A 27,609-nucleotide genomic window follows, 5' to 3' on the forward strand; every position below is an offset into this window, starting at 1 on the left:
TACCATCACATATGCTGGCTTTTGAACTTTGCGCCTAGAACAATCCGGATGGTTATTTTCCTCTTAGGTCCGGCGGACACGACGTCCACAGTTTCAAAAAACTATTTGAAATGTGGACTCATCAGACCACAGAACACTTTTATACTTTGCATCAGTCCAGCGTTTCTGGGTGTTGTTGATAAATGGCTTTCGCTTTGCATAGTAGAGTTTTAACTTGCACTTACAGATGTAGCGACCAACTGTAGTTACTGACAGTGGTTTTCTGAAGTGTTCCTGAGCCCATGTGGGGATATCCTTTACACACTGATGTCGCTTTTTGATGCAGTACCGCCTGAGGAATCGAAGGTCACGGGCATTCCGCTTACGCGCAGTGATTTCTACAGATTCTCTGAACCTTTTCATGATATTACGGACTGTAGATGGTGAAATCCCTAAATTTCTTGCAATAGCTCGTTGAGAAATGTTGTTCTTAAACTGTTTGACATTTTGCTCATGCATTTGTTCACTAAGTGGTGACCCTCACCCCATCCTTGTTTGTGAATGACTGAGCATTTCATGGAAGCTGCTTTTATACCCAATCATGGCACCTACCTGTTCTCAATTAGCCTGTTCACCTGTGGGGTGTTCCAAATAAGTGTTTGATGAGCATTCCTCAACTTTTTGAGTCTTTTTTGCCACTTGTGCCAGCTTTTTTGAAACATGTGCAGGCATCAAATTCCAAATGAGCTAATATTTTTTTTAAATAACTAAGTTTTCCAATTCGAACGATAAGTATCTTGTCTTTGCAGTCTATTCAATTAAATATAGGCTGAAAAAGATTTGCACATTATTGTATTCTGTTTTTATTTACGATTTACACAATGTGCCAACTTCACTGGTTTTGGGTTTTGTACTTCTGCAAAACAATACCTTTTGAAGTTATCTTACTGCTACACTTTTTCCTGTTCAAGACCATTGTGTTTTCTTTTGAGGTGCTCGTGTAGCAATGTCATGCTCCCATATCACGCTAAATCATATTTCCAAATGTGCATTTAGCATAAAGTCTTCTAACTCTACGCTACTGTGTCCACTATCTTCTTTTTAAATATGTGAATAAGCCCAACAATTGGACAAATGGACAAAATTAAATATATGTATATATATATATTTATACAAATTAGGGATGTCCGATAATATCGGACTGCCGATATTATCGGCCGATAAATGCTTTAATATGTAATATCGGAAATTATCGGCATCGGTTTCAAAATTATCGGTATTGGTTTCAAAAAGTAAAATGTATGACTTTTTAAAACGCCGCTGTGTACACGGACGTAGGGAGAAGTACAGCGCGCCAATAAACCTTAAAGGCACTGCCTTTGCGTGCCGGCCAAGTCACATAATATCTACGGCTTTTCACACACACAAGTGAATGCAAGGCATACTTGGTCAACAGCCATACAGGTCACACTGAGGATGACCATATAAACAACTTTAACACTGTTACAAATATGTGCCACACTGTGAACCCACACCAAACAAGAATGACAAACACATTTCGTGAGAACATCCGCACCGTAACTCAACATAAACACAACAGAACAAATACCCAGAACCCCTTGCAGCACTAACTCTTCCGGGACGCTACAATATACACCCCCCGCTACCCCCTACCCCTGCCCACCTCAACCTCCTCATGCTCTCTCAGGGAGAGCATGTCCCAAATTCCAAGCTGCTGTTTTGAGGCATGTTAAAAAAAATAATGCACTTTGTGACTTCAATAATAAAAATGGCAGTGCCATGTTGGCATTTTATTCCATAACTTGATTTATTTTGGAAAACCTTGTTACATTGTTTAAAGCATCCAGCGGGGCATCACAACAAAATTAGGCATAATAATGTGTTAATTCCACGACTGTATATATCGGTATCGGTTGATATCGGAATCGGTAATTAAGAGTTGGAAAATATCGGAATATCGAATATCGACAAAAAAGCCATTATCGGACATCTCTAATACCAGTCCTTTAAGGCGCTGTTTGCAACATACTCACAGACACATACATTTTTCGAAACCATTACGTTACCATTAGCATTTTAACCGAACACATACTTTTTAAAAGTTTGTACAGTATATTTTTCACAATTACTAATTATATGAAATACAAGTTGCACGTCAGCCCAAAAAATTTTGTTTGCCGGTCAGGCTTGTCAGTGTCACTCACCGCTGTCTTTACACATGTTCATGCAGGGAGCATGTGCGCACAAACATAAGATGTCCCAGACAAGCAATTAACAATTGCAGTCCTGTTGTTGTTATGATAGAATATACATTCAACGATAGCTAACATTTGTTATCCAGATCGCTATCATTAGCTATCAACACATAAAGCTAATGCACAATGGAAAGTTAGCGCCCTTTAGGCATCTTATTAAAGTTTGCAAACAGCCCCTTTAAATGTGTCATTAATATATTAGAATTGGAGTTGAATACATAAATGTGTTAATAAATAAATCATTGTCATTCATTTATTTAATGTAAACGTACATGTAATCATTTAATTTATTATTGATTTAATTATTCTATGATTTAATTACTTATTCATTGAATTGATTATGTATCAAGGGGTGGCATGGTGTAGTGGATAGAGTGGCCGTGCCAGAAACCTGAGGGTTGCAGGTTCGCTCCCCGCCTCTTGACATCCAAATCGCTCCCGTTGTGTCCTTGGGCAGGACACCTCACCCTTGCCCCCAGTGCCGCTCACACTGGTGAATGAATGATGAATGATAGATGGTGGTCGGAGGGGGCCGTAGGCGCAAACTGGCAGCCACTAGGGCTACACCAGGGCATCTGTGGCTATGAAAGTAGCTTACCACCACCAGGTGTGAATGAATGATGGGTTCTCACTTTTCTGTGAAGCGCTTTGAGTGTCTAGAAAAGCGCTATATAAATCTAAACCATAATTTTTATCAATTGTATTAAATATTTCACGATATAATTAAATATTTAATGCTTTAATAATTATATTATATTTCCAATGTAGGAAATCCATATATCGGAATTCTCAAACACAAGGAGAAGATGTATGTCTTCAGTTCCAAAGAAGCTGCTGTGAAATTTGTCCGCAGTCCAGATCACTTCATTGCACTGGTGACAGAGAGAGCCAAGGCTTCCCCTGAGCTGATTAAACTACTCCAACTCCATCAAAATCCAACTTATGTAAGATCTTGCTTTTGCAAATGCATTCTGGAAAATATTTATCCGAAGAGCCTTGTCAGTTAGCATGCTGTTCTCCATGAGAATATACTGTCACATATACAAAGACATAGTTGGATGATTGTAGTTATTTCACTGTTTGTGCTGTTTTATAGAAGAAGCAAGGAGAGGCAGTACTTACCAACCTTAAGTGTGAGGACTTCACACAGACTGATGTCCACCCGATGGAAGCAAACATTGTCAAGTCATATGAATGGAATGAGTGGGAACTGCGAAGGAAAGCTATCAAACTGGTCAGTCATTAAATGTTTTGTACATTGTATCATGTAATGGTATATGTGTCTGCCTTTCATGGCAGAGTAATAACTACACCAGACCTGGGCAAATTAAGGCTTGATTGATTGATTGATTGATTGAGACTTTTGTTAGTAGGTTGCACAGTGAAGTACATATTCCGTACAATTGACCACTAAATGGTAACACCCGAATAAGTTTTTCAACTTGTTTAAGTCGGGGTCCATGATACAGATATATACTATCATATATACTATCATCATAATACAGTCATCACACAAGATAATCACATTGAATTATTTACATTATTTACAATCAGGGGTGTGGAGGGGGGGGGGGTAGGATATGGACATCAAGTAGTGGACATAGAGAGAGAGAGAGAGAGAGAGAGAGAGAGAGAGAGAGAGAGAGAGAGAGAGAGAGAGAGAGAGAGATCAGAAGGCATAAGAAAAAGTATCTGCATTTGATTGTTTACATTTGATTATTAGCAATCCGGGGAGGGTGTTATTTTAGGGTTGTAGCTGCCTGGAGGTGAACTTTTATTGCGGTTTTGAAGGAGGATAGAAATGCCCTTTCTTTTATACCTGTTGGGAGCGCATTCCACATTAATGTGGCATAGAAAGAGAATGAGTTAAGACCTTTGTTAGTTCGAAATCTGGGTTTAACGTGGTTAGTGGAGCACCCCCTGGTGTTGTGGTTATGGCGGTCATTTACGTTAAGGAAGTAGTTTGACATGTACTTCTGTATCAGGGAGGTGTAGCGGATTTTATAGACTAGGCTCAGTGCAAGTTGTTTAACTCTGTCCTCCACCTTGAGCCAGCCCACTTTAGAGAAATGGGTAGGAGTGAGGTGGGATCTGGGGTGGAGGTCTAGAAGTAACCTGACTAGCTTGTTCTGAGATGTTTGGAGTTTAGATTTGAGGGTTTTGGAGGTGCTGGGGTACCAGGAAGTGCATGCGTAATCGAAAAAGGGTTGAACGAGAGTTCCCGCCAGAATCCTCAAGGTGCTTTTGTTGACCAGAGAGGAGATTCTGTAGAGAAATCTCGTTCGTTGGTTAACCTTTCTGATTACCTTGGTTGCCATTTTATCACAGGAAAGGTTAGCCTCTAGAATGGAACCTAGACCTCATCTTTCCTGGTGATAACAATGTCACCCACTTTTATGGTGAAGTCATTGACTTTCTTAAGGTTGATGTGGGACCCAAACAGGATGGATTCTGTTTTACCCAAGTGTATGGATAGCTTGTTGTCAGCGAGCCAGGTGCAAGTTCTACAGAACTCAGCACTGAGGATTTTCTCCACCTGTGACTTGTCCTTGCCGGATACCAGCAGGGCCGAGTCATCCGCAAACAAAAACAATTCACAGTCGCATGCCGATGACATGTCGTTTATGTATATTAGGAACAGTAAAGGTCCCAATATACTGCCTTGGGGGACTCCACAGCTTACCGAGAGGGGGGGGGGACACGGTGCCGTTCACCTCTACCACCTGCTCCCTCCCCTCCAAGTAAGATTGCATCCAGTTCCATGAGGTTTTGTTAAATCCGATTGCTCTGAGCTTATCCAACAGTATAGCGTGGTTAACGGTGTCAAAGGCCTTCTGAAGGTCCAGCATGACCATGCCGCAGTATTTGCCCGCGTCCACCTCATGTTTGATGTGGTCGGTCAGATAGAGAAGGCATGTGTCAGTGGAGTGGTTAGTTCTGAAGCCGGATTGGAATTTGTACATGAGTTTATTAGTGGCAAGGTAACTATCGACCTGTTCATAAACTATTTTCTCCATTACTTTCGAAATGGAACTGAGAATAGAAACAGGTCGGTAGTTGCCAGGTTCCAATTTGCTTCCTTTTTTAAAGAGGGGAGTTCCTCTTGCTATCTTAAAATCTTTTGGTACTTGGCCTTGTGTAATTGATAGGTTTATTATGTGCGTGATGATCGGGGCAATGATGGAGGCAGAGTCCCTGAGGAATCTGGAGGGAATATTATCAAGGCCGGTGGCCTTGTTAGGGTGGAGCGCGCTCAATTTTTTAAACACCTCATCAGCTGTGACCATTTCTAATTTGAAATCATCGTTGGATACTCCTAGCTTTCTGTAGAAGGCTTTAATGTGTTCTACACCAAAGCGACCAGAGTGGTGGGACAGCTTGTTGACAAGAGTTGCGGCTATGCTGGTGAAAAAGATGTTAAGTCTGCTAGCTACCTCCATTTTGTCTGTAATGAGGGAGTCACCCTTCTTGATGCTGATGTTGGTGAGTCTTGTTTTAAGTTTCTGGCTGCAACCAGGAAGCTGGTTGTTGAGAATTTTCCAGAGCTCACGTGGCTTATTTGTGTTTTCCTCTATTTTTTTCGTTAATGTAATTTTTTTTTAAGGATTTAGTCAGGTTGGTTGACTTATTTCTTAATTTATTGCATTGCTTTTTGAGAGTTGAAAGGAGTAATTTGAGGTTGATATTATTGGGTTGTTTATCTACTTCTGTTTTACATTTTTGGTATTCAGAGTATTTTCCGTCTCTGTCTTTTATGGCAGCTAATAGGTCCGGATTCATCCATGGTTCCGAGCGGGCTTTGATCCTGACTGTTTTCACGGGAGCCATGTCATTTAGTATCTTTAGGAACGCCGTTTTGAAGCGATCCCAAGCAACATCGACCATGTTGCTCGCGAGCACAGGGGACCAGTCCCACTCATCTAATTTTAAATTGAAATTGTCATTGGAGTATTTTTTGAGGGATCTGGATTGGGCTGTTATGTGGCCATTGGCTTTAGGTTTAGCTATTTTGCGGGTGCAGAAGGTTAGATAGTGGTCGCTAAGACCACAGATCATGACCCCACTATTTTTTATTTTAGGCCGGTCTGAAGTGAGAATGAGATCTATGGTTGATTGGGTGGAATCACACACCCTTGTAGGTAGCGCTATTAGCTGGGAAAGACCGTGCAGATTACAAAACTTGCTGAAGGATCTGAAGACAGGCGCATCTTTGCGTTGAATATCTGTGTTCAGATCCCCAGTTATAATTTCTCCACGTTGTCTGTCCCTGCCAAGCATTCTTCCAAAGCCCCATAGAAATCACTCTGATTAGGGGGTCTATAAACAGTCCCTATTAGTACCGGGGAGGGAGGGGGAGGGGTGGAGTTGGAGAGGGGGAGAGGGGAAGAGGGGGAGAGGGGGAGGCCAGGTAGGGTTGCTGGGGGTGGATTTCCTTTTGGCGGGCTTTTTTGAAGACAAAGGCCCGTTAAGCTTTTCTATCTGGCCCACCGGAAATTCACAAATATTTTTTTTAGATCTTTAAGATCGAAACTGTAGCTGCCATTATGTTATGTGCAGTGATGTTTTCAAATTACAGTAAGTCTTGAATTATACTGTAGTGGAATTGTCCGAAGCTTACAGGCAACAAAAGTAGTTTAGTACAACAATTTTATTTACCCATTATATGAAGTGCAGGTTGAATTGAGTTGGCCGTGCAGACAGACCACATGTTACTCCGGAGCAAACAAGACACACACAAGCCAAAATCACTCCCTAGTCTCGGTCTTCTGCCATTTTTTATGTCTTTTGTGCATCACTGTTTTTTATCTTGTGCGTCACTGTTTTTATCTAGTGCGTCATGATTGTTTTGTTTTGGTTTGTCTGTTCCAAAACAACCTCGTATCTCTTAGTCATATTTGGAAAATCTAAACATTCTGTAGACAGGTTGGCATAACTCCATATTCACCTTTGTCCCACAACTGGTCCATTCAATGGCACAAAATAGAAGAGAATTGAAAATGAGCGGACATTCTTAATAGACAAGAAATATAGGTCAAAAGGTCAGAAATTCTACGACATACCTCCTTCCAGGGTCTTAAGACCCTGGACCAAAACAATTTCTGATATAGACCACTAACTTAAATCTCTACCGCAGATAGAGGCAAAAACCTCAATGTTTTTATACGAGGCAAAAATTCCGTCTATGACCCTCCTTCAGAGCGATCGCTGTTACCAGCCTGCAGTAAAACCATCTCACAGAACACAATTAGTGGCCTACCCTTTGATTTAGTAAAGGAATAACAAATACTTTGATCATGAACATCATTGAACATAATTAGATGAATGTATATAGACTTATAACTGTAAGACATTTGCAAAAATATTTTTTCCGGCATTTGCAATGAATGTAGTTACCAATATTGTTAATTACCAATTGATTTTGAACACACAACTGAATTTCGTATGAGTCCATGTTCGATTAGTGCTCGTATAGATGGCTCGGTGGTGCCTCAGGCTGGTGGCCGCCGACACCTCGTTGGGCTTTTGGCTGCCTTGGTGAAGAAAGAGATCCACTCAAACAGTCTGTCTCTGTCTCTTCTTGGGGTGTGGTTCAGTCCATTGGGCAGACTGTGCAATGGCATGTGCGCGCTGGCCGCTTTGGGGAAAACTCAGGTAGAGTTGGAGCTGTGGGGGCTTTGGGGAAGGCTGGGGCAGAGTATGGGGCGTGGGGCTTTGGTCCAGGCCCTCGGCTTGCTTCAGGGCCTCCTTCCACAGCTGCTGGAGTCCCGACGGACACATATTGGCTGGCAACCTTAGTCGTTCTCGTCATCGCTGGCAAGGTGTTGTCTCTCCTCTCGGTTCCCTCCAGTCAGGTATCGGGTGTTGGTCCTGGATTGGCTTTGACCGTGCCCCTCTTAGCGAGTGCAAGGGAATCTGGAGTGGCTGCTTTCATCCTCAAATCTGCACAGAGGAACTGGCACACAAATTCTACATTTTGCAAACATACCATTTTGGTCTCATAGTCTTTCCGCCTTCCTAGGAAGCTGCTGGTCCTGAGAAGTGCTGATCTTGTGACTGAAGACGATAACCTGTTTTCTTAAAATAGGTGCCGTTGTTTGACTTAATCTTTTTTGGGGAATATTAGATCATTCACAAAACATTTAATTACTGAATTGGCACCCTCCTTTGAGGTTGAGGTTGCTTTCGCCAACCACTGCAATTGTCTACCTAAATCATTACGTTCCTTTATCCTTGATCATATCGATTAAATAAAACCTCAACACGCTCAAACTTGACCCAATCCAAACTCACCTCCCCCCTCTGTCCCTCTCACAGGGACAGTGTTAGTCGTAGTAATAGTAATAGTAATAGTAGTAGTAGTATTAGTAGTTTCAGAAACATCCAAGAAAAAGAAAAGGCAGCTGATAGTCAAGCGCAGCAAGAACAGAGGCGGAGGACAGGTCATGTTTGAGGTCACTGTTCGCTTTTGCAATAGTACTTTGATATTTTACAACACCTAGTGAATTATTGTGGACTCAATAATTCACTAAATAGTTGTGTTTAATTTAGTCTATCTATGATGGGACAATGCACAGAAACATTAAGTTCAGAAACAGATATGTTCTGTACCAGATTATATCTAAATAGCTACTTTCCATCTGTAGTCCCTGGCTACCTAAATTAAAGGGATCCAAAAATCATGCAATAGAATTATGACACTAATTAATCATAATAAATATTGCATGATTTTTGACGCCAATTTGTGTAGTGGAATTGTCCGAAGCTTAAGCAGGCAACAAATGTAGTTTAGTACAACAATTTTATTTACCCATTATCAGAAGTGCAGGTTGAATTGAGTTGGCCGTGCAGACAGACCACATGTTACTCCGGAGCAAACAAGACACACACAAGCCAAAATCACTCCCTAGTCCCGGTCTTCTGCCATTTTTTATATGTCTTTCGTGCGTCACTGTTTTTTATCTCGTGCGTCACTGTTTTTATGATTGTTTTGTTTTGGTTTGTCTGTTCCAAAACAACCTCGTATCTCTTAGTCATATTTGGAAAATCTAAACATTCTGTAGACAGGTTGGCATAACTCCATATTCACCTTTGTCCCACAACTGGTCCATTCAATGGCACAAAATAGAAGAGAATTGAAAATGAGCGGACATTCTTAATAGACAAGAAATATAGGTCAAAAGGTCAGAAATTCTACGACAATACAAAGTATTTCAATGGTTGGAATCTGCGCTTTTGCATGATTACTGCTTTGCCCACTCTTGGCATTCTCTCGGTGAGCTTCAAGCACACCTGTAAAGTGAAATCCATTTCAGGTCACTACCTCTTGAAGCTCATCGAGAGAATGCCAAGAGTGCGCAAAACAGTAATCAGAGCAAAGTGTGGCTATTTTGAAGAAACTAGAATATAAAACATGTTTTCAGTTATTTCACCTTTTTTTGTTAAGTACATAACTCCACATGTGTTCATTTAATAGTTTTGATGCCTTCAGTGACAATCGACTATGTAAATAGTCATGAAAATAAAGAATGCATTGAATGAGAACGTGTGTCCAAACTTTTGGCCTGTACTGTATATCAGATTGTAGATGGGAGTATTTTTTAACATTCACGTTCATATTTACTTAAATGTTCATTTCCAAGGCATCAGTAACCATGACCATTCATAATAATATGAATAAATAAGAGTGTGATATTACTGTATGTATGTTGCATTTTTGTTGCGTTTCGCTTAAATGTAAAATATGTCGATCGAGTTAATATGTTGTCAATATTCAGTGTTTTATCGTTCATATTTAATATTATAAATCCCACATTCTTCATTTTCATGTACATTCTGGGTGTCTCATTCAGTAAAAAAGGTACAATTCCATTCCGTTTTTTAAGGCGGTCTGTCATAACGTTTTTAGCATTCAATCTGACATTATTGTGAGGTTTTGTATTACCGGTAGTGTTCCTAAAAATAGATACACCGGCCCCCAGACAAATTTTTTTCTCTAAATTTGGCCCCCCGATTCAAAATTTTTGCCCAGGCCTGAACTAAGCCAACATTAGATGTTAGTATTTAAATGTACTATTAACTTTTTACGTAAACATTTACGTAAATCTATAGCATGTTGAAACAAGTGTAACATAGCAACACAGATGCAACTCAACTAGCCCCTTTATTAAGGGCTGGAGGTTTTAAAACGTTAATTACGGTATATGTGAGGCATGTGACAGTTTTTAAAACATTATATACTTAATTCTAGGCTGATCTTCGAACGACAGTCACACACTCAACGCAGACCCATCTGAGCCACATGAGACGGGAAAATGACACTCAGACTTGGCTCCCCAAGGAGGTTGGCTGTCAAACTAAGAGAGATGGTTCTACTGGTGTACCCAAACCTCAGATATTCTTGGCCGGCCTGAGAGGACAAAGGGGCGGCTGCATGGAGAAAGTAGACCTTACCAGATCTATTGATGAGGAATAAACTTAGCCAAATTTACTGGTGACTAAACATCCAACAATCCATCCATTTTCTACCGCTTGTCCCTCTCGCGGTTGCGGGGGGTGACTAATCATTGATTGAACAAACTTAGGAAATTGTATTAAATAAATAAAAAAATTGTCTGTATCAACAAATACCGATCCTGAGTATTAAATTGGGCCATCCCACCCTTAAGGATCGATAGCTACAGTCAGGGCAGGAATTTCACGGCGGCCACGACATTCATGGCTCTCGTTGCCCCTCTGCTTGGCCGTGTGCCCCTCGAAAAAATTACGTGCGCCTCGACGGACACATTGTCATGTCATTACGGCATATTTGACCAATGGTGGGTTTAACTCTGCTTCGTATGAACCACCGGAGTCCCACACGCAGCACAGTGCTATAGAACCAAAGCATCACTGGGCCAAACAAGAGTGAAAGCCAACGCACACAGCAGCCTGCAATCCAGATGTGCGGATGTCTCCAACTCCTCAAAGCCCAATGCACTGATTGAAGAAGTCAGATGAGCTAAGTTAAGGTAAGAAAGTTTGATACATTTATTAAGAGCATAAGAAAACAAACTCCAAACATGCAATATGTAACACACTGTTACGTATTTAGCAACGCAACGCAACAATGTGTGCAGGTTTTGTAGTTTTCTCTAACCCACTCGACTATGCTAGTTTTATGTGAATGAAAACATAGCCGTATTTACCATTGAGGACCCCAAGGTCATGTCCTCTGTATTCTTTAAGTGACAAAAGAGAACATGATATGACTGACTGCAAATATACCCGTATTTTTCGGACTATAAATCGCAGTTTTGTTCATAGTTTGGCCGGGGGTACAACTTATACTCGGAGCGACTTATGTGTGAAATTATTAACACATTACTGTAAAATATCAAATAATATTATTTAGCTCATTCACGTAAGAGACTAGACGTATAAGATTTCATGGGATTTAGCGATTAGGAGTGACAGATTGTTTGGTAAACGTATAGCATGTTCTATATGTTATAATTATTTGAATGACTCTTACCATAATATGTAACGTTAACATACCAGGCACGTTCTCAGTTGGTTATTTATGCATCATATAACGTACACTTATTCAGCCTGTTGTTCACTATTCTTTAATTATTTTAAATTGCCTTTCAAATGTCTATTCTTGGTGTTGGGTTTTATCAAATAAATTTCCCCAAAAAATGCGACTTATACTCCAGTGCGACTTATATATGTTTTTTTCCTTCTTTATTATGCATTTTCGGCAGGTGCGACTTATACTCCGGTGCGCCTTATACTCCGAAAAATATGGTACTTTGCGTCGGACATTGTGTGCGCTGTACATCACCATGCGGTAGATCCTCTATCAATATACGATCCTTGGTCATGCACAGCCTGTTACAACTCCAGACAACGTAACGCAATTAAGTACTTTAAACATTATCCGATCCAAAATTTGCTGTCAACATTACATTAACATTAAAGTATACTGACGTTACTAATGTTGGTTCCACCTGAATGAAATTGATGTGAAACGCTGACGGTATAATACTAATGCCATGTCAGTCAATTGCCGCGCCGCCCTAAACGCAGAACACGAGCTTCGTCCGTAGGGGGCCCCGTTCTGTGTGAAGAAGCGCATGTCAAATGTAAATTATTGAACGACAAAGCGCTTCATATAAAATTTTACCCCAAATGTATTCCTGGCCACATCAGGCTCTGTTGCTGATTGGTGCATCTCATGGTGCATCTCATGGTGCATCTCATGGTGCATCTCATGGCGCATCTCATGGTCTCTAGAACTTGAAATTCAAAGCACAAGGTCTTGGGTTCAAACCCATTTTGGAGATGAAATGTTCTAAAGTTTTTAAACGTATGTCTTATCCATCCATCCATTTTCTACTGTTGTCCCTCTCGGAGTTGCGGGGGGGTTGGAGCCTATGCCAGCTGGATCCTAGCGGAAGGCGGAGTACACCCTGGACAAGTTGCCACCTCATGGCAGGAACTTATGTTTAAATGATGTTAAAAGTGTTTAACACGCTATAAACTTCATTCAGCGTAGTAATAAAAATAAAAATAAATAGTTTATTGTGTTGCTCAAGGCAATATTATTCATATGGTGTTGGGATACACATGATTTCAGCCTTTCAAAGCTCCTCTTGAATCACTTATTTTTGACCTCGGTGTTTGTCAACTCCTGGTTATGGTCCTGAAAACCGCATAATAAAAACACTCCGGGCCGTGCACTAAATAATATAAAGTCCCAACATTGTTACGGCTCAGGCTCCTGCCAACGCCTCTCATCCGTCTGTGTGCTCCAGTGAGCGCACCTCGGGACACGCCCACGGGCGCGCACATCCAGGAGCGCGCAGTGCGCGTCTCCGCCCCGCGGCAGCCGCCAGCTGCAAACGATCACCGGCTATCAGCACACCTGCACGTAATGAAGGACCTGCCTTCATAAGCTCGCATAACCTGTGTAATATATTGGGTTGGAGGCAATAAACAGGCGAGGAGATGAAGTACGTCTCTTTACTGTAGACTTCCAGAAACAGACTCAACACACGTGACGTCAGGTGCGCAACACCACGTAAATCGTTGGCCAACCAAAAAGTAACCCCAGTACGCTATAGCCAATATTCACCAGGAGATGGCAACAGACAAACATAGATCACTCTATTACATTCCTCCCCTTTTAGAAATGTAGAAATTACTCAAAAGAAATACACAACCCAACCAAAAAATGCAGCAGTTCAATTTAAAAAACTGTACTGAAACCACATTCTTTTTTTTTTAGTACTGAACTCTTAACCCTCATTTGTCAACAATAACGTACGTATTATACAAAACAGTATTTGTACACCTTTAACACATATTTTTATACTGTCTTCAGAGATTCAGTTTTTTTGGTGGTACTCGAAACCTTTCTGGGTACCTGCGGATCACTGGTGGGGTTTTCGTTGTGGGTGATCTGGGTTCTGATGATGGCAACTCAGCAGCCCTTGAATCTGGTTCAGTGATGAGACTAGTTTGTGTCTGACTCACTGATGGTCCTGGTGATGGAACTGAAACAGCACTGTCCAGTTGTACTGATGGTACATTTTCTGCAACTGGTGGAGACAAGATAACTGGCAGTCTCTCCATGTTCTCTCGCCATGGTAACATGTGATCCACATGCACTGTGCGCTGTCTCTGTCCCTCTTGGATCAGGTAAGTGACAGTTCCCAGTCTTTTCAGTATTTTTGCCTGAATCCATTTTTCCACTCCGCCCCTGAAATTTCTGATGCGAACCACCTCTCCCTCCAGGAAAAAGCGAACAGGGGGAGCCCTTTTGTCATGATGATGCTTCTGCGCTGCTTGTTTTCCTTCTATCTGTCTGGCAAGCTCCGGCTTAAGCAAACTGAAACGAGTTCTCAACTGGCGTTTCAGGAATAACTCAGCTGGAGTACGTCCCGTCACTGTGTGGGGTGTGCTGCGGTACATGAGAAGGAAATTTGCAAGTCTGTGATTGAGTGGCAAGGAAGACTTGCTGTCTGCTTCCAGCACATTCTTCCTCAGAGCCCGTTTCAGGATTTGTACTGATCTCTCTGCTGCTCCATTTGATGCTGGGTGGTAAGCCGGTACAGCAGTGTGTTTTACTCCATTACTCTCCAGGAACTGAGTAAACTATTTTGCCACCAGTTGTGGGCCATTGTCTGAAACTAGCTCTTCTGGCAGTCCATACGATGCAAACAGACCGCGCAGCACTTTAATGGTGTTGTGAGAAGTGGTGGAGGACATTGGAAAAACCTCTAACCACTTTGAATGGCTATCTATGACAACCAAAAAATACTGTTTATCTTTTTCTGCAAAATCGATGTGAATTCTTTGCCACACTCTTTCTGGCCACCGCCAAGGATGTAATGGTGCCACAGCTGGCATTTTCTGTACTGCTTGGCAGACTGAGCACTTGTTCACCAGTTCTGGAATTTCACCATCACAGCCTGGCCACCAAAGGTAACTGCGGGCAAGAGCCTTCATACGGCAGATACCTGGATGTTCATGATGAAGATCCTCCAGTAATCTTTGTCGATAACCTGGGGGTATGATGACTCGCTGTCCCCAGAGAATGCAGCCTTGATCTGCCGATAACTCCTGTCTGCGTACAAAATAAGGCCTCAATGCTACATCTTGCACATAACTCGGCCAGCCATTTAATGTGTAGTTCCACACCTTACTGAGTACAGGATCTTTAAGAGTAGCACTCTCAATGTCTTTTGCACACACAGGGAGTTCCTCCAAGTGTGAAAAGTAGAAGATACTTCCCTCTTCTGTTGTGTTGTTCATCCCTACTCGGGGTAGGCGTGACAAAGCCTCCGCATTAGCATGATCAGCTGACTTCTTATACTCAATCTCATAATTGTACGCCATGAGAATAAGTGCCCAGCGTTGCATTCTTAATGCTGCCAACGTTGGAATTGCTGATTTTGGCCCCAGGATGGCCAACAGTGGCTTATGATCAGTGATAAGTGTGAATTTCCTTCCATAAAGATATTTGTGAAATTTCTTTACTCCAAAAATGATAGCAAGTGCCTCCTTTTCAATTTGGGCATACTTCCTTTCTGGTTCAGTGAGTGTCCTTGAGGCAAATGCAACAGGTCATTCTTCTCCATTTTCTGTTACATGTGAAATTACAGCCCCAACTCCATAAGGCGAAGCATAACATGCGATTCGCAGTGGCAGGCGGGTGTTGTAGTGTACCAACACTTTGTTCTGCAGCAGAAGTTGCTTTGCATCTTCAAATGCTTTTGCACATTCAACAGTCCAAACCCACTTTGAGTCCTTTTTAAGTAGGCTGTGCAGCGGCTGGAGCACAGTAGAGGGGTTTTGCAGGAATCTGCTGTAATAGTTCAGAAGGCCCAAGAAAGACTTCAGTTCTGTTACATTTGTGGGCTCAGGTACATTTGTTATGGCAGTCACCTTTTCTTCTGTAGGATGTAACCCAGTCTTATCAATGCGATGTCCCAGATATACAACACTGCTCTGGAAAAACTGACATTTTGATAGCTTCACCCTGATGCCATGTTTCTCCAAACGTGTGAGAACATTATCCAGTCTTGTCAAATGCTCCTCCTCCGAGGAAGCAGTGATGAGAATGTCGTCCAAAAAACATGTCACATGGTCCATCCCTGACTGAAATATCGCAGGAGCACTCGAAACTCCATAACTAAGGCGATGATACTTGTACAGGCCCTTGTGTGTGTTTATGGTCAGATATTTTTCTGACTCTTCATCCAACTGTAGTTGTTGGTAGGCGTGCAAAAGATCCAGTTTACTGAAAGATGTTCCTCCTGCTAATGTAGCGAACAGATCTTCAGTATTCGGTAGTGGATATGTCTGCTCTTCAATGCACTGATTAACACTGACCTTGTAGTCACCACAAATCCTGATAGTTTTGTCGACCTTGGGTACGGTGACTATTGGAGCTGCCCACTCACTTTTGTCAATCTTTGAAATCACCTTCTCACTCTCCAACCTCTCCAGCTCTCTCTCTACAGCTTCCTTTAGTGCATAAGGAACTGGGCGAGCCTTGCAGAAAATTGGTGTGGTATCCGGCTTGGTGCGGATTTTAGCTTTAAACCCTGTGATACAGCCTTGGCCCTCTGAGAACACTGCCTTATGTCTCTCTATCACCTCCTGTACTCCTGTGTTACCATGCGTCTTTGTCTGCACCTTGTGTACTGTGAAAATCTGTTTCCAGTTCAGCCGTAACTTTTTTAGCCAGTTGCGGCCAATCAGGGCAGGTCTGCTTCCCTGTACAATGACCAGTGGAAGTGTCACTTGCTGGTCCTCGTACTGTACTGGCAACATGATGTACCCTCGAACAGCAATCCTTTGGCCTGAGTATGATTTCAACTTTAACTTGCAAACTGGTTTCAAGGGAAATTGAGTAAGGTTTTCCTGGTAAAAGCTGTCAGAAACCACTGACACTGCTGAACCTGTGTCCAGTAACATTTTGGTGCTCTTGTTTCCCAGTCCAAGATCCACTATGTAACCTTTTTCCCAGTTTGATGTAGAGTCAACTGCATACAATCCAAAAAGTTCTGCCTCATCACCACTTTTGGATGCACTCCCTTCAGTTTCAACATACTGAGTTGAAGATTGCCTTCTAGTCTTCCTGCATGCACGGGCAATGTGTCCAATTTTGGAGCAAGCATGACACTTTTCATTTTTAAATCTGCAGTCATGTGCTGAGTGCTTTCCACCACATCTGTAACATGTTTGCTGCCCCCATGTGTCTCTTTTGCCTCCTTTCTGTTCCTTTGCTTTGTTATTATTGTTCCATCTGAACTGTCCTTTCCTCCCCTTTTCAGAAAAATTATTAACACTTGACAGGGCATTTACCTGGTGAGGTCCGCTGTGTCCAGAGAACTCCATTGTATTTTTGGAAGCAAGTTCCATTGAGACTGCAATTTCACAGGCACGGGGAAAAGTCAGGTCCCTTTCAGACAACAGCCTGCGTTGCACTGCATCAGAACGTAATCCACTCACAAAACGATCTCTCATGGCATCGTCCAAATATTGTCCAAAATTGCAGGTAGCTGACAACTGCCTCAACGCCACAATGTAGTCAGAAACAGCTTCTCCTTCTTTCTGATTACGTTTCTGAAAGCGAAAACGCTCTGCTATCACAACAGGTGCGGGCTTATAATGTCCACATAGCGCCCTCGTCAGTACATCATATCCTAAAGCACTTGGCAATGCCGGAGATGTGAGGTTTTTCAGCAGCTTATAAGTGTCTGCTCCAATAACAGAAAGGAAAACACACACCTTCTTGTCATTTCCAATCTCATTAGCCAGCATCCACTGCTCCAAACGCTCCAGATATGAATCAAAATCCTCCTTTGAATCATTGTATTCATCGATGCGACCCACTGTCTGAGCCATGTTAGCATCGGGTGCTACTGCTACTCCGACACGTGCCCGGTTCCTCCACAAAGTAGGCTACTCGTCAGCCTTACCTACGACCAGTGCACGGACCTCCAATAAAGTTCCCTCACGCAGTGGGCTTCTTTTAAATCCTTGTCGCCATTTGTAATATATTGGGTTGGAGGCAATAAACAGGCGAGGAGATGAAGTACGTCTCTTTACTGTAGACTTCCAGAAACAGACTCAACACACGTGACGTCAGGTGCGCAACACCACGTAAATCGTTGGCCAACCAAAAAGTAACCCCAGTACGCTCTAGCCAATATTCACCAGGAGATGGCAACAGACAAACATAGATCACTCTATTACAACCTGCCAGGCGGCGCCGGAGTATAATCTTCCGTACCTGTGTAAGCATCCAGTGTCTGGCCATCCCGCGATCCCCTGCGACTTCCGTGTTTCCGTTATGTCTGATATTCCTGTTGTCTTCCCGCAGCACTTCCCGTGTTCCCCTGTGATCCCTTGTTGTTCCCCTTGCTTCCCCGGACTGCCTTTTGGATTCTCGACCTCCCGCTTGGACTTTCTCGGATCACCTGCCTGCCCCCTGGACTTCCTCGTATCTAATTCAACACTTTGGTAATACACACTTCAGTTAAAATACTACACATAGTCTTACACCATACACACCCTTGGATCTAGTTCACAATCCATTTCTTTAGTTTATTAAATTAGTTTTGTTTGTTATTATTATATATATTGAATATTTATATATTTATAACAAATAATTGTACATACTTCCCCCTGGTGTATGTTTGCCGTCACCTCCCCTTAGTGATACACAACAAACATGTTATCATCATTGTGGGCAAAAGAAAGAAATAATTAAGAAACAAACAATTCTATGAAATAAACAGCTTTATTTATGTTTAAGTAATGCATATTAAGAATGTAATTATCCTTAACCTTTAAAATACATTACTTATGACTGTGGACTTTTAAAATCGTTTTTTAATTTGGTGGCCTTCCTGCCCTGACATTTGGCCCTTTTGCCCTCAAAAGGTTGACGACACCAAAGGCCAAGTGGCCTTGCTCTAGAATTATGAAATTTGAAGCCTGTTACAGTACAACATTGACAATCTCTTCTGCAAAACTTTGTTTTTTGAAGTACTGTTGGAATTCTGTGATTGATGGTGACTCTGTTAATGTGAAATTGAGATTACTGATGAAATACTGAGCTCAGCCTATTGATACATTTTTTATTTATTTAAAGTTGTATTTAACAAAGTGTATACATAAGGCACAAGTTGCACTGTTCATTAACTTTCGAGGTTAAAAATGGTCAAGCGATACCACATAAGTGCGTCATCTGAACCGTAGTAATAGTTTGTATGGGTGGGCGATACTGCACATTTTTATTTTAAGACCATGTCAAATAAATACAGGGCCAGTATTGGTACATGGTAAACTACCGACTGGTGTCCCACCTTCCCTTTATCTCGAAAATCCTCAAAAAAATGTTGCACTGCAGATAAATAAACACTTAGTGTCATACTTGCCAACCCTCCCGTTTTTAGCGGGAGAATCCCGGTATTCAGCGCCTCTCCGGACCTGAGACTGAGTGGGGACAGCCTGTTCTCACGTCCGCTTTCCCACAATATAAACAGCTTGCCTGCCCAATGAACGGAGAAGTTAAACAGGACAATACTGATCTAATAGATGGCACTTTTTTTTTTTTCTATATAAATAAAATAAATATATATATATATATATATATAGCTAGAATTCACTGAAAGTCAAGTATTTCATACATATATATATATATATATATATATATATATATATATATATATATATATATATATATATATATATATATATATATATATATATATATATATATATATATATATATATATATATATATATATATATATACATATATATATACCCACACAGCAGAAGACTGCTATACGGATCCGCCTTCAAGTCGCCCAACCCGCGTTAATGTCACATTCGTTTTGGCTCCGCCTAGAGGATACAGCTCCGCCTCTGAAAATTGTACGGTCAGACAGCTGATCCTGAGCGGACTCGTGTCTGATTCGCATACGCGGACGCGACAAACCAAACCGGCGCGCGCCGCCTAGAGTTATAGGCTCCGCCTACGCGCGCTGAGCCGACCAATGTCTGCACCCGCAGATGTGGACGCGCCTACTAGCATGTACGCGCATGAGCCAAGATCTCTGGACTTTCTTTGCTGGAACACGAAGGTAAGTATAGATTTATTGCTACATTCGCAGTAAAGATCAGCCTTTGTGTTTCCATCATCATTTATGTATGATTGTAATGACGTTGTTTGATATTAGGACTAGCAGTAAAACTTTATATTCTGTAAAAAAAGGCTTTATTTCCAGCGCCGCCTCCCAGAATGCTTTGCATGGGGACGTGCGTCTGACGTCACGTCACAAAATTCGAAATGGCTGCACGCGGTAGGTGAGGCCCGAGCGAAGAAAAGTGGAAAAGAGTGTTATTCGTCAAAAAACCCACACAACGACGGTCATTTTTTCGCCGTGCTATTGTAAAATTGTCTTTTATCTGTGTTTTGTGTTCCGGGGGACCCCGACTCCAGAATGTGAAAGTTTCCCGCGTGAAGCCGGTGAGTAAAAAGTTCAATACAGTTAACTTAGGCCATCTTTTGTTAGACGCTGTGAATGTGTGTAGGTTACATGCTACGATATTCCACATATTTCCAACTGCTTGAAACGAAAGCGTATTACTTTATTGTCAGTGTTGTTTAGGCCCAGGTCGCTAACGTTACTGCGTTAGTCAACAACGTAACGCTAGTGGAAACAGCCGTTCTTTGCCATTAATATGAGTGTGTATTATTTATTTCTTTGTTCTTTAGTGGAGCTCGAGATCCTGTTTACTGTGGACTAGCTGTGTGTGACGCCATGTTGTTTTTGTTTCCATTACAAAAAAAAAGGTATGTCTGTGTTTTTTGGCATAGTTAATTGTAGAAAAAAATATAAAATGAGGTGATGTGAGTGGGAAAAATTGCTGCACATATTAAGGATCCTTTTTCTTGATCTATATTTTTGTTATTTGCTGATGTATATATTTTATATGCTGTTTTTTATTTAATTAATTTATTAGAGACTTTTATGTTTTATTTACCTTTTTTTATTATTATTTTATTTACTATTATTATTATTATTTCCACATGTAAGCATAAATAATTGATCATATTAGTACATTGTTTGATTGCTTTGCTTAATGCATTCCATAATTTAATTCCACATACTGATATACTGAAGGTCTTAAGTGTTTTACGTGCGTACAAATGTTTTAAATTACATTTCTCTCTAAGATTATTTTTCTCTTTTTTTGAGAATTGTTGTATATTCTTGGGTAGCAGGTTATAGTTTGCTTTGTTTATAATTTTAGCTGTTTGCAAATTCACTATGTCGTGGAATTTCAGTATCTTTGATTCAATAAATAAAGGATTTGTGTGTTCTCTATATCCAACATTATATATTATTCTAACTGATCTTTTTTGTAACACCGTTAATGAATGAAGTGTACTTTTGTAATTATTTCCCCATATTTATACACAATAACTCAGATATGTAACACTAGTGAACAGTAGAGAATATGAAGTGATTTTTTTGTCTAGAACATGTTTTGCTTTATTCATTATTGACGTGTTTCTTGCTACTTTATGTTGTATATTTTTTACTTGAGATTTCCAGTTCAATTTATCATCAATCATTATACCTAGAAATTTGGTTTCATTTACTCTTTCAATTTCCATTCCGTCTATTTGTATTTGTGTTTGACTTTCTTTTCTACTGTTACCAATTAGCATTATTTTAGTTTTACTGAGATTCAAAGATAGTCTGTTTTTGTCAAACCATCTTTTTAGTTTGTTAATTTCTTCTGTTATTATTTGTATTATCTTCTGTGTGTTCTCCCCTGAACAAAACGCTGTTGTATCATCCGCAAATAATACTAACTTTAAATCTTTTGTAACTTTACAAATGTCATTTATCTAGACATTGAATAATTTAGGTCCTATATTGATCCCTGAGGTACACCACAGGATATATTTAGCGTTGTAGACGAAACCACCACATTGATATTAAAGATATGGTTAACATTCTTAGTGCTAAAGATATTCCCCTCTCCTTGTATCCCTTCTCCCAGCTCCACCGTCTCGCAGAGTGCCAGCAAGAGTCATGAGTACTTGTCAACTCGACTCCTCAACTGGAGATAACTTTCTAGGTAAAGACTGATCTCCAAAATAATATCTCAGCATCCAGTAACCATGGTTAACAGATCACAACCATTTAATACCAATTTATCTCCCTTAGCACCTCACCATGGGGAAGGATGTATTCATATGCCTTCACTAGCACATGCATTTAACATGCAGAGAGTTACACAAGGTAGGGACTGATCTCTGTATACACTACACCCATAATTTCAAACCCTACTTTACGATTGAGCTGAAGTTCTGACTACTATGACCTGTACTTTTACCTTTCTTATAGTTCTTACCACCTTGGGGCACCATTCAGGTAACATCTCAGCTCATCTTACTTGCTTATTTGTATACACTAACACCTGTGCATGCTTTTGTCCACGTTGTTCCTTTGACGATGAATAAATACCCCTTTTCTTTCTTTCTACATTAAGGGTGCCTTTTCATCTGATTAAATTTATAATGAACAGAGACATTGCGGTTGTCCCAAGTGGATGGTATGATGATAGGATGGTTTTCTGGCCCAGCTATAAAAACACCGACAGAATTGAAAGGGCCGCTTTAAATGAGGAGCAGCATGAGCCAAACTGGCCAAGATTTGACGTTTCTGTTGTCCGAACTTGTGGTATGCAAATTCATAATCTTCTTGTTTAAAAATAACGTCATAGTTGCTTCTCTTTATGCTTGGAATAACCTATTGTGTCTATGTTCTGACCAGGTCTCTTGTAAGAGAGAGACCTGATTTATCATCATCAATAATAATAATATTCTGTTCAGCTCTACAGCTAATTTGAAACTCATGTTCATTTTAACATATTCAATTTTAGACAACTACAAAGACGCATTAAAAATAATGCAACAATATGGAAAGGGCTGCAACACCTCAGACCTGCAATCTGAGGCAGAGAACGAGGAGCTGCCAGAAAAAAGGAACAGGAAGCCAGTGTAAGTGTGTTCCGTCTTGTTTTTGTCATGTTTCTACAGTAATAGAAAGGTTATTTCCGGTAGCATTCAAAAATAGAGCAGAGATGATTGTACTATATGTATATTTGGCAATTTTGGTATTGCAATAATCCTAATGATATGGTTACCCAACAGCCATCGTCTCGGGGACTCAGATGATAGCGAAGAAGACCCGGGAAATAGTGACCTCACATCTCTGGGGTTGGCAAGCCAATTGCACAGGCAGAGTAAGGAATAATCTCTTAACATCGAAAACAACAAAACCACCACATTAATATTAAAGATATGGTTAACATTCTTAGTGCTAAAGATATTCCCCTCTCCTTGTATCCCTTCTCCCAGCTCCACCGTCTCGCAGAGTGCCAGCAAGAGTCATGAGTACTCGACTCCTCAACTGGAGATAACTTTCTAGGTAAAGACTGATCTCTGAAATAATATCTCAGCATCCAGTAACCATGGTTAACAGATCACAACCATTTAATACCAATTTATCTCCCTTAGCACCTCACCATGGGGAAGGACGCATTCATATGCCTTCACCAGCACATGCATTAAACATGCAGAGAGTTACACAAGGTAGGGACTGATCTCTGAAATATTAGTGTATAGATAGGCCCCTTGGGTATTACCAGTCATGGTTAACTGATGGCTCTCTCACAATGCCCACCTCACTAGGAACGGCAGTCCCTCCTCGACTCCCTCCACCCCCCTCACCAGCAGCCCTCAACATGTGGCAGACCCAGGAGCCTGGATCCAGCCTGGCCTACAGGCCAACATGGCAAAGGGGGAAGAATGGCCGACAACATTTCCTGCTCTGGTGAGCAATAACTGACAAATACCGGATGGTCATTCTGTGCCACAAATTTTGGAAAAAATTCAAATTCACAAGCAATCACATATTTACTTCAAACTTTGTCAATAACTTTTGTCATTAACTAAGGTCAATAGCTAATGTCAGGATTATGAGTAATGAGGATAAACACTGAAACATGTTAATTTTATACTGCTGTTTGTCAACAGCGCCTGAGGTAATCCACATCCTTAGCCTGCTGGAAACCAGAGGTGTGGACTCGAGTCACATGACTTGGACTCGAGTCAGACTCGAGTCATGAATTTGATGACTTTAGACTCGACTTGACAAAATGTAAAGAGACTTGCAACTCGACTTAGACTTTAACATCAATGACTTGTGACTTCACTTGGACTTGAGCCTTTTGACTTGACATGACTTGCTACTTTCCCCAAAACCTAAAGCTTAAAAAGTTATTTGGGAGCGCTCCGTAGCTTTCATTTTGTACGTGTCTGTCTATCAGCGTGTGTGCTGCGTGTCAGCGTGTGTGCTGCGTGTCAGCGTGTGTGCTCGCAGTACAACAGCCAATCAAATTAGATCTACATTGTTTTCATCACACAGCATTCAGCCAATCAAATTGCAGGACAACCAATGAACAAGAGTTGTCAAACAACGCGCCAGTGAGAAATATTTATACCAAAGTTGGTTTCGTTCGGGTATAAAAACTACGACTTGGTCAACGAATTGCCCTATGCAAATCACGCAGTTCGAATATTACAGACGGAGACGCAACAACTTCCAACTTCGTTCGACATTTGAAGTTGCACAAAGAAGGGTAAGTTTTGAATGTAAGATAACGTTTATTGGCTAAGTAACATGACTTTTATTTGCTGTGTAGTTAAATCAGTGAGGCTGTAAACTCACTGCTAACGTCATAACCATAGACATCTTATAAGGGTACACAGCATCGAGCGCTACTGCCTACTGGCGCAGACGAGACGCGGGGCCGCCATCTTGGAGTGGTGATCCGCTCCACTCAGTGCAATTCATTTGGCAGGAGCAATGAACTGTCAACGCATTTAATTCATTTTACCTCACTGAATACCACTGATTTTCACGCACTTTTTTGTCATACGTGTAGCTATGATAACGGACACATGTTTTAGTATTCATAGTTTGCTTAACAGTAATAGAATATTCTTATACGCTATAAATGACTAGACGTCCGAGATTTAAACTGGGAATATAATCCCAGAGAAGGGGGGAAAAACGGTCAGCTATTTTTAAATTGAAGAAACAATATGATTACGTTATATATACATGCTACATAAACAATGTATGAATACATTAGATATCTATATATCTTATAGACCGTATCTCTGTTGCTGCAGCAGCAGAGTTTATTCTGTCGTGACACTTTGTATTGATATTTTGTATTACATTCTTCCCTTAAATGATCATGTTTACAGTGATTGTTATATATGTATTTTTTATGTATGTCGCTTTGGTTAAAAGCGTCTGCCAAATACTTAAACATATATAAACACCTGAAAGTCTTTATATCAGCTAAAACCACCAATCTGTTTCACTGGATTCAGAATAAAACCAAATTCTGTTTTACCCAACAATGTTAGTATTTGAATATTGTTACTTGAAGACTTATTCCTGGTTACAATTATACTGTTAAGAAAGTATTGTCTTATATTTTGCCTAAAATGAGAATGCATCATAATCAATGGCGGCTGGTGAATTTTGTTTTAGGTGGGGCAGAAAGTTTGTAAACCAAACCCCTGTAGGGGCATCATCCTCCCCCAGAAGATTTATTTGTGATTTTCACATACAAATATTGAAGATCTTTGCTCCTTCTCAACTCTGTGGTAATGTTATTTTCATAAAATACAACCAATAGTAAATTAATGTTAAATCTTACTTGTGAAAAGTAATCCCCCGATTCCTATTTTCAACAGTCCGCTCATTTGAGCAGGGAAACGCTGAACACCAGCCCGGCATCTTTGTTTTCTACCTGTCAACTGTCAGTTTAGGCTGCTCGCCGGCTCCTCATCACCACTTCAAGATGCAAATTGCTCGCGTCACAGCAACCAATATTGCGTTTTCTTATACGATGTTTATGGTTATAACGTCATTTCAAACACGGCAATATGTTGCGTCCACTGCAGTTTGCTACCTTATTCATACTTTTTGTCAAGTGATTTTTTAAGCAGGGTTGCATGAGGTACCTATACATAACGTTACGTTAGTCAATGTATCACACACAGTAACATAACGTTAGACGGCGGTCAGCAGCACCACATATTTTAGCCACCTACAAAAAGATAAACATAGTCAAATAAAGGTCAGTTAAAATATATACTATATTAAGAATATGTGTACATATTGCATAGGGCCCTGACATCTAAAAAGTACAACTCTGTTCATTGTTATGTTCATGTATTTGTTATGTTTTTCATGTGTACGCACACATCAACACACATACAGTATGATGAGATCAATGAGATAAGGTAAGAACAGGATATAAACTGCTGTGGAACTAGTTACAATGCAATATGCCATGGAAATACAATGTTAACACTTTTGTACAAATAAGTACAGTTGCACTTGTTTTTGCAAATGTGTTTATTCTGTAAAGGAATGAGTTAAATGTTTAAAATTGTTTAAACTATTAAAATGACTGGTTAATAGTGCTATTATGAATTGCAATGTCAGTACTATTTTCTTTCCTGCTATTTCAAATGCACTTGTTTTAATAAATAAATACAGCGGTTTAAAAGCATACACAATATGTGTAAAAATATTAGTCTGTGGTCAAAAGGACTTGAAAGGACTCGAAACTCAAAATGCAGGACTTGTGACTTGACTTGAGACTTTCCAGTCTTGACTTTGGACTTGACTCGGGACTTGAATGTCTTGACTCGGGACTTGACTCGAGACTTGAGGGCAAAGACTTGAGACTTACTTGTGACTTGCAAAGCAATGACTTGGTCCCACCTCTGCTGGAAACTATTAAGCACAACCAAGACCAGCTGATTGCAAAGGTAAACTTCTTAAGCCTTGAATAGGTCAATAATTCATAATGACATTGATTTTGATTCATTATTATTTTTTAAAGAAAGAAACAGCCTACATGGCAGCTTTGTGTGATTAGAGTAAACATTGCTACATTTTCTTGTTACATTTCACCTGTTTGCTCTTTAAATACCACTTTTAATGTTTTTTATTTATTTCGATCGTATTTTTTTAAAATGTGCCCTGGGGCCGTTAAAAAATGACCTGCAGGCCGCAAATGGTCCCCGGGCCGCACTTTGGACACCCCTGGCCTACACGAATACAAACATAGAATGATAGTACAAATATAATAAGAAAACAATGTCAACCTCCCAAAGTTGGGTTATGGATATTTATTGATGCCCCCCACCCCCAGCCGCCGTCATCCAACAGAGCCAAACAAGTACTCTAATCAAGGAACCAAATAACGATATTGTTTAAACATTTTGGATGTCTTGCACACCTACACCCTGATCACAAATTCATAGTTTACGCACCTTATTTTAACCACCTCCAGTAACTTTAAGTCATTTTTTTTTTCAAATGTAATCTCCTTAATACCTATCACATATTTTGTATTGTGTAAGCATACTTGGCTTTGGATGCTTCCTACCATAAACATAAACATATCTGTCTTGTAATCTTGTTTGATTACAGGTGCTGTGAGTAAAAATGTGTTGACAAGGTCAGCCACGGACGCTGAGGTCACCAAACACGCCATCAGGTGGTTCAACTTGGCGGGGGATCGGGCAACGAGGAGACGAGTCCCGCTTCCACCTCCTCAGGAGGAATAGAGATGTATATGTATAAATAAACAACCTTTTATTGGACTTCTTGTCATTCACCAGTTATTCATTTTCTGATATGTTAGCTGTGCATGGAGCAGTGTTTCCTTGAAG

General features: G+C 40.6%; 1 protein-coding gene and 1 long non-coding RNA gene across 6 annotated transcripts in view; both read left to right on the forward strand.

Moving 5' to 3' along the window:
* The window catches only part of cfap206 (cilia and flagella associated protein 206), a 57,203-nt gene extending 42,744 nt beyond the window's left edge, over positions 1–14,459 (forward strand). For all 3 annotated transcript variants that reach the window (XM_062044418.1, XM_062044417.1, XM_062044416.1), the window contains 3 exons: positions 3,024–3,199; positions 3,352–3,489; positions 10,504–14,459. In XM_062044418.1, coding sequence (XP_061900402.1) covers positions 3,024–3,199; positions 3,352–3,489; positions 10,504–10,728 — 539 coding nt within the window. In that variant the 3' untranslated portion in view covers positions 10,729–14,459. The remainder of the gene's footprint in view (positions 1–3,023; positions 3,200–3,351; positions 3,490–10,503) is intronic.
* Positions 14,460–19,627: 5,168 nt separating this feature from the next.
* On the forward strand, positions 19,628–27,523 carry LOC133647773 (uncharacterized). 3 transcript variants are annotated; one of them, XR_009825771.1, is made up of 13 exons: positions 19,628–20,289; positions 20,539–20,616; positions 21,837–21,914; positions 22,004–22,078; positions 22,184–22,210; positions 22,329–22,519; positions 22,722–22,839; positions 22,993–23,084; positions 23,200–23,269; positions 23,359–23,433; positions 23,533–23,674; positions 23,878–26,700; positions 27,368–27,523. It is a non-coding gene; the product is annotated as an uncharacterized LOC133647773 (long non-coding RNA). The 3 variants fall into 3 exon arrangements; XR_009825772.1 differs by having other exon boundaries at positions 22,329–22,839; XR_009825773.1 differs by lacking the exon at positions 23,878–26,700 and having other exon boundaries at positions 22,329–22,839.
* The last annotated feature ends 86 nt before the right edge of the window (positions 27,524–27,609 follow it).

This window comes from Entelurus aequoreus, linkage group LG04, assembly GCF_033978785.1.
Source record: "Entelurus aequoreus isolate RoL-2023_Sb linkage group LG04, RoL_Eaeq_v1.1, whole genome shotgun sequence".
Lineage (NCBI taxonomy): Eukaryota > Metazoa > Chordata > Actinopteri > Syngnathiformes > Syngnathidae > Entelurus > Entelurus aequoreus.